This window comes from Nilaparvata lugens, chromosome 4 (genome assembly GCF_014356525.2).
Source record: "Nilaparvata lugens isolate BPH chromosome 4, ASM1435652v1, whole genome shotgun sequence".
NCBI classification, from domain to species: Eukaryota; Metazoa; Arthropoda; class Insecta; order Hemiptera; family Delphacidae; genus Nilaparvata; species Nilaparvata lugens.
The window spans coordinates 17784357-17792548 of NC_052507.1; the positions used below are offsets into that span (position 1 = coordinate 17784357).

Genomic DNA, 8192 nt, shown 5'->3' on the forward strand with positions numbered 1-8192 from the left:
ATTGAAATGACAGTTCATTTTTTTCTCATTCAGGGCTTATAACTCTTGAACAATGCATTGTGTAAATAAAATAATAGTAGGTTTGTAGAGCATTGAATTCTCTTTAATTTAATGTATTATTCCACTATTTCATGTTTTCCTTTCATTGTCACAACAGCTTTAATGTGGGTGGTGAAATTTTCAATTTTGCAAAACTTTTGTCATTTGACAAAGAAATTTGAAGGGGATGTCAGGAACACAATTTTTGACTTAGCATTTCAATTGGGACTAGTAAGTAGTTAAACATGGCATAAAGGCGCATCTTCAAGGGCCAAACCATATAGTTAGCTATTTTGGGATAGTTTTTGCACTGGCGGCGGACGAGTCGGCAGCTCGGTCAATGTATACTATAATTCAATAGAGCCGTCCACACGCTGGATAGTACTGGCCAAAGACGACTCTTCTGACGACTCCACTAAATTAAATTACCAGAGCCGCCGACTCGTCAGAACACTCGTCCGTCGCCAGAGAAAAACCGCTAAGTATGATCTGGCCCTAACCCCTCTGTTAAATGTGTGGAACCTTCAAGTTGACACTTGTTGCAAAATTGAAAATTTCAAACCCCACAATAAAGCTGCTATAACAATGAGAGGAAAACATGAAATACGAACAGTAGCCTAGTGGCTCCTCTATTCTTAATAATTCCGTGATTGATTGATTACTTTATTCATGTAGATTCGGGCTTCGGAGAGCTCGGAGTTTTGTGACTGATCTGTAAGTGAGTTTTTGTTGTGCACAGTGAGCTTTCAATGGCTTTTCCAATCACAAAAGAGTGAAAGAGTAAGATTATGTAATATATGTCAGTTGTAAAGTGATTCATATTCGTGGAAAGCCTCATTCAAGCTTTAAAACATTTGTTGATGCTTTAAACAATTATTTAGTTTCAATAACTATTCGTTTACAAATAGTAATAACTATTAACTTCAATATAAATTATAATATTTCAAATGAGGACGAGATTTAAACATCAATAATTCCAAACAGTCATCATTACATTTATTCTTACAGGGCTCAATCAAATTTTACATAGGCCTACATAACACTCATCGAAGAATCCACAACCAGAACAATTTTACAGTTACACATTCTGAATAACATACACAGGTAATTTGTTCTTGACAAACGAGCATTCATTCTTCATAAATACTACATATCATATTATACTTAAAATAAAATTAACATTGAATAAACTTTATGAAGGGAATAGAAATCAATTTCTCGACAAATTATTACCCGCCAAGAAATGTTCACTACCTACACATTTATTCTCAGATTGTTGTCAGTGATGATCTATTATTTCTCAATTTTCAGTCGTAAATTTACTGGCCTTTAGTTTTCATTTTTTTATATAAAACTGATTTACTTGAGACATGAGATTTACTTTTCATGAGGATCAATTTTATTGGATCTTGAAAATAAAATCAGTGTTTTTTCAGTTACTCTATTTCTGTAAAATCTCAGATTTTTATAACTCGTCATCAGTTCGTAATCTGAGTTTGTGAACTTTTTATTGATACATGTGAATTAATATGATATGAAAGGAATAGTCGAGAGTCTGGATATAAAAATCAGCAGCATACCTGGAGAATCCTTTAAGATTTAAATAGTGATGAAACTCAACCCAAGGCTATTTTCTACCCTGTATTGGCAGATAAGGTGCACATTCGAATACTAAGAGACCTTACTAAGGAGACTCACCTGCCGATAGAGTAAGTTGTATACATGAATAGAGTATAGTTCATCATTTAACATGCATTCTTGATAAATAACCTGTTCAAAGGTAATATGAGGATCAGATTCAAGTGATGGAGAGAAGAGGAGACAATGTTCCAAAGATGAGAATAATCGCGAGGGATTGATTCCTATGGAGGAATTGGACATAATCTAACTCAATTCTGTAATCAGATAATGTAAAGAGACAGTGGAGGAGCGCTTTTTTACTAAAGGTTTTCTAGAACAAAGTTTGAAAAATAGAATTCACAGTAAAGCTCTATACATTTTTTTAAAAGTAATTTGCAACAACTTTTGAATAGTCCATCCGATTGCAATAGGTAACCTCATATTATATTCAAAGATAAAATTGGGGATTCAATACGAAAATATATTATAAAATATTCTTTGTAATCATTAAAGAAAAAAAACTGATTCATACCAGTCCTAATACCAGGAATTGAAAATAAAAATAACGACATGACTTTAAAGTACATGAGAAATGAACGTAAAATTAAATTTAATTAGTTACACGAACTACACCAAAAGATCTCTTTAAGTATTTTAAGAGACTTTTTGAAATGAATAATGATTTCCATCAACGACAATCCTGGAGATGTGTAGAACAGTGCTGATATTACACTAAAATATATCTATGAGCAATGAAAGTGACGTTCCACTTTATTCATAAGACGGTAAATATTACTATTTAATATAACAAATATAATATTAGTATTTCAAGTGTAATACATTTTATCAGATCAAACACTATAAATGGCTTTTTGGCAAAGATCTATAAACATTTCTACGATGAGAATAATTATAATTGAATAATGAAACGAGTATTTTAATAGTTGGTAGAAAAAATTGTAATTTTCTACCATTATTGACACTATCAGTTGCGGGAGGAATTGTTGCAAAAATATGCCGAAATTACCGAAAAATATGCAGAAATTACCAAATTGAGACAACAGCTGGCTGCCCTGTCTTCAAAAGACTGAAACCAATTTTCTGTGTAATCAGGTCACAATTTTTAGTGTGAGCAGGTTTTGGTATGAAAACTTTCATAACCTTCTTAACCTACCTAATTTGACACTTTAGTCATATATCTTAAACCCGCTAAGACATCGGTCTATAATCGTATAGTGATTGATTAAATCCAATTTTTATTATATTACGATGAATAAGCCGGATTCCACACATTCGTGTCAGTCAGTGACGGGTACAGTGGAAATATAATACCCAAGTGTTCTAATGAGACTATTCCCACTCCCGTTCAAGAGAGTATTAATAGTTCCATTTGACCGTATCTCTCACTGTGACGGAGACGTTCACTGATACTGATATGTGGGAATCCGTCTTTATGATGACTGTCATATTTCATACTTTGACGAATACAGCAATTAATTCAGAAATACGTTGTGGAAAATTTGTAACTACTGAAACATTTATGCTGTAATACTTATACAAATAAATATTTTCTGACAATAAATAGTGTGGACAAACTAAAAACATTTTACAGAAAAGCAAAAGAATCAATCATAAACGAATTTATCAAGTAACCTAGTTGGAAGAACACAATGACATACAAAAGCTATGACTTTAGAATTATTTTATAACTTCTAGAGCCATGAAACATGTTTTTGGGACATACAGAATATTGGCCAAAATTGGAGTTGGCCGGATGAAACTGTTTAGTCAACAATTATGGTAGTATATTTCTGTTTTATACTGTGTTAGTGTATAAATATAATAAAATTCATAAATCGATTTAATTTAATTTGAATATCTAATAGTATCACAGTAACTTTAGGGCATCAGACTGACAAGCTAATCAGAAGTTATTAACAAAATTAATAATTAGGTGGTCATTTATTCTGTTAGCAGTTGATAACACGATACAAATATAATAATAATTATTATTTTATTAACAATGTTTATTATTATTGTTATTAATAAACCCCATAGAGTTTATTTTTAGTTTGTCCACCAGATTTTTATTTCTAGAGAAAATCCAGTTTTTCTTTTTTCGCATCCACCTCGTTCGGAATTTGTTCATAATATTTATGAATATATTATGGCGATCTCTATGATAGAACTATTATAGTGTAATATCAGCCTTATGTTTCTTAAACATAGTCTACACATAGAAACATCAAACAATAAGGTAGTCATTGATTCTGTCAGCAGTTGTTATCTTGCTCAATTTACTAGCTAATGGAGAATAAGAACAGATGGCGTTGCTCAAATAAGTTAGGAGAGACAGCGTAGTGTGTCTGTGCAGACAAAGAGCACACTGCCTGTCGAGTAATTTACTAGTGGTTACAATAGATCACATGGCAGCATAGTCCAACTGTACATACAACTGCCTGACACCGACAGCGGTGAATATCATTTGCGTGTGACTGACAACGTACTTGGGGTCGGCCGATTCGGTCACTTCCAGTTTCAGAGCACCCACATAGAAGTCACTGCACAGCGTCCAGAAGTGCGGCTCCTGGATGCTGTAGACACCGGGCAGTTGCATCACTTTCTGGTAGCACTGCGGCAGCACAGCGTCCAGCGTCACCGGCTGTCGCTGCATCAGAATCATCACAGACTCCTTGATCAGACTTAGTACGCTCAGTCCGATCAGGATGGCTATGAACATGGAGCAGATTGGGTCGGCGATCATCCAGCCGAACATCTGCATCAGCACGGCCGATATGATGACACCGACACTTCCCAGAGTGTCGGCCAGTATGTGCAGAAACACACCCTTCATGATCTGTGAGTTGCCGTTGCCCGTGAAGTCGTGACTGTGTCCGTGGCCTCCATGATCGTGATTGTTGTGCGCATGGTTGTGCGAGTGGCCACCGCCTCCATGAGAGTGTCCATGACCTGACCCCCCTCCGTGCGAATGTCCGTGGCCATGTTGGAATGCATAAATACCGACCAAGTTCACCAGTAAGCCTAGCACCGAAACCACGAACAAGCGCTCATGCTTCACCTCCGGTGGTTCTATAGCACGTTCCACCGCTTCCGACAGTATAAAGAACGCTATAAACAACAAAAACAGTCCGTTGACAAAGCCGGCCAAAACCTCGGCCCTCACATACCCGTAAGAGTACTTATCGTTGGCACGCCACTTGGTGATGACCGATGCCGCAAGCCCCGCTACTAGACCCGTGCAATCGAAAAACATATGGAATGAATCCGATATTAGTCCCAGACTGTTGGTCCATACCCCGTATAAAAGTTCAACTACCGCAAACGACAAATTCAATATTAAAAATAAAAATAAGTTTCTAGAGTTCCGGTCGGCGAAAATTAAACGAACCCAGCCACCTATTTTTTCCTTAATGTAAGATGGTATACTGTTGTTGTAGCTTCTATTCGAATCCCTATGAGATAATGGAATCATTGTGGTAGCTGTAGCTGTTGACTCTCTTGAAACAGCTTTGATCCTGAAAACAAATTAAATAAGCTTTAGAATTTTTATAAAATTGCTGTGTAGTTGATAGTCTGTTAGAAATCTTATCTTAATTAAATGAAATGAGTTGTCACAACCACTTATATTATTATAGTCGGTATTGAATTAAGATTACATTCATTATTACCTGTTGAATTTTATTTGTGTATTATAATTATGTATTACTAAATAAACTCCTCTGGATACAAATCATTGGCATTCAGAGTAATTATTATTTACTGGGGAGTAGTTGTATTTACAGGTAAGACCGTTCTATCAGTGATTGAGATAAGCATCGATTTACCTAATAGAATTACTTATATTATTGGTTTCTCCCGCTGGAAAGTTGCATGTCACTGCTAACAATGAGTTAGAAAATCACATCATGGGAGTTTCAAATCTACCTTAAACAACTCATCTCTCGCTATACTAGGCTAACACTCAAACCCAGGGCATATGGGGGCATCATCGTATGAGAATAAAAATCATAAGAAACTAACGAGAAACTAGTATTTTCTTTGTTATTAGAATGAGATAAGGGTACTAAGAATTGTTGATGGTAAAGAAACAATATTAAAGTTTTGGTTAGCCTACCTGATGAAAACACAAATTTAAATTGTCAACTACTTTTTATTGACAATTTAAATTTGTGTTCTCATTATGGAAAAGTACCACAGCATCACTCACAACACGACTTTACGGTTTTCGTTACCTATTTCAATAATGATCATGGAGAAGACTACAAGTAACAGGTTATGCTATCTTCTAATTAGTAGACAGATTCAGTCCCATTATTAAGGTAAAACCATCTATTTCCGCTAATTTTTTTTTGAAAGCAAAATTTTTATAAGAAATGTGACTGAATCTGTCTATTAACAGACTTCTAGTGAGATCTACAATCTACAACACAACTACAGTATAGAACAAGGTAAGTTACTAGTTGCCGGTATCACAGTTAAAAAGAGACAGATCTCAGTTTTAACATTTTAATTAATTTGAACACTTATAAGACATGTATTTAATCCAAGATTGTGCTTCAAGTTAAATTATTATGGAAAAGTTGAGTAAAACAAGGAAAGTCAATTCAACATACTGTTATTGATTGATTTCATTTGAAAGATTAGAAGCATCAACATTCAAGTTTTAAATGCTTTTTTTTTAATAATTTTCTAATTTACATTTTAGAAATATTATAACGTTCAAAAGCATGAATAGTGGTAGGAAAAGCAAATAAACAAGATTTTTCTAACCTCGATTCAAACTACCGCAAACCGATACTAGATCTCGCAGAATTGACGGATGTTCATATCTAACATATGTAAGCAATTCCTTACGATATACATGACGTAGAAACACATCCCTTACTATACAAATCACAGAAACATAATATTAATCGCTTAAAAGAGTACACTTCCTAAACACAAACGTGTCATAATATTTTATATTGAATCGCATCACAAATCTAAAAACCTACTATCTCTCTCACTCTCTATCATCTTTCTCCCCAACACTTTGGCAAGACACGCTGTCAAGTATCCACGGCTTTCATGATTTTATATTTAATATTATTACATTATCGCCACATATTTATTATTTATTTATTTTTTTAAATCAATAAATAATCATTATCAAAATCCGTTCTGGATTGCTCATTTTTTAGAAATAAATTTATAACAAGCTACTTGGTCGATTAACTTCTGCTTCTCAGTGGTTTCATCTCCAAGCAATCAAATAATTGAAATTTCTCGTTTTAAGTGTAGACGACGTACAAATTATTTGAAAAGTACAGTATACTTCAAGTTTGAGTAGATTATCAATTTTGTGTAATGGCCCTAAACACCTACGGATTTGACCTGTCTTGGCTCGGCTCGGGAGAAATCCGTTAGTGTGTAGGCGATTTATTGCAAGCCGAGCCAGGCCGAGCCGAGCCAGGCCAAATCCATCCAGAGCTACTGGCGCGGCTCGGGCGAAATCCTTGCAAAACAGCAACTATAGAACTCATTAATAAAACTCATTAACTATAATAACTCACTACAACTATACTTATAAACTCACCCTACCATGAATAGAATAGTGAACGACCAGTTGTGAAAAGAAAAGACAAGCTATGGTCGATGACAACGTGAAATAGAGGCTACATGAAGGCCACTCTCTCAGTACCCTATAGTCAGTTGGTCAGTATCAGTCTTCACCACACTTCTCAGTTTCTGTTAGTTGAATTTGAGTTGATTTTTGATTTCATATTTGGATTCATCTTTTCAAAGTTTGAAATTTAAAAAACAGTTTTAAAAATCTTCATGTTTAGACCTGAACTTTCAAGTGTTTTAATACTTCTAGAAACCTTTGCCTGTCCCTTTGTGAGCAAAGAATTATCTTATTAACCTAGTATGTTTTTACTATGATAATAGAAAGCTATATTAAAAACAGTCATAACTCCCTTGTTCTCGGCTATTTTCGAAAACGGGACTTGCGCTGTTAAGAATTTGGGGTAGCTGAATTCAAATCTGAAATCAAAATTCCTCTATCTCCATTTTGGATGATTTAGATTTTGGTGGAGAGGATAGCGTTGAAAAGTAGGGCAGGCCGGGCTCGCGTTGCTTACTACTAGTGTGCAGTGATTTTGCTCCGAGTCGTTCAAGGACACGAGCCAAGACAGGCCAAATCAGCGAGCCAAATCTGTAGGTGTGTAGGGCCCTTTAAAGGCCCTACTATAGTGAGGTCCACGTTATAATGGCAGTGGAGATAGATGTGAGGTCCACGTTATAATGACAGTGGATAAAGATAGAAGAATAGCGATGCCGATTCTCTGCATTGATTAATTATATTTCTACACTGTCAAAAACATAATTGGCTTTGTTGTGGACCAAGAAAAGGATAGTACCACCGGCTTTGTTGAATGATAGACAAGGATAGCAAAACCAAAGTTGATCAAATACTGTCATTATAAAGTGGACCTCACTATAGGAGATCAACATTGTGTCATTGTCTGTAT

The 8192-nt window shown here is 35.1% G+C and overlaps 1 protein-coding gene across 1 annotated transcript; it reads right to left on the bottom strand.

The window, feature by feature from the left end:
- Positions 1 to 1012: 1012 nt before the first annotated feature.
- On the bottom strand, positions 1013 to 6738 carry LOC111051282 (zinc transporter 7). The gene is made up of 2 exons (XM_022337757.2): positions 6451 to 6738; positions 1013 to 5195 (listed from the first exon to the last, which is right to left on the bottom strand). The coding sequence occupies exon 2, from the start codon at positions 5150 to 5152 to the stop codon at positions 4082 to 4084; it is 1071 nt and encodes a 356-aa protein (XP_022193449.1). The 5' UTR covers positions 5153 to 5195; positions 6451 to 6738; the 3' UTR covers positions 1013 to 4081.
- Positions 6739 to 8192: the final 1454 nt, after the last annotated feature.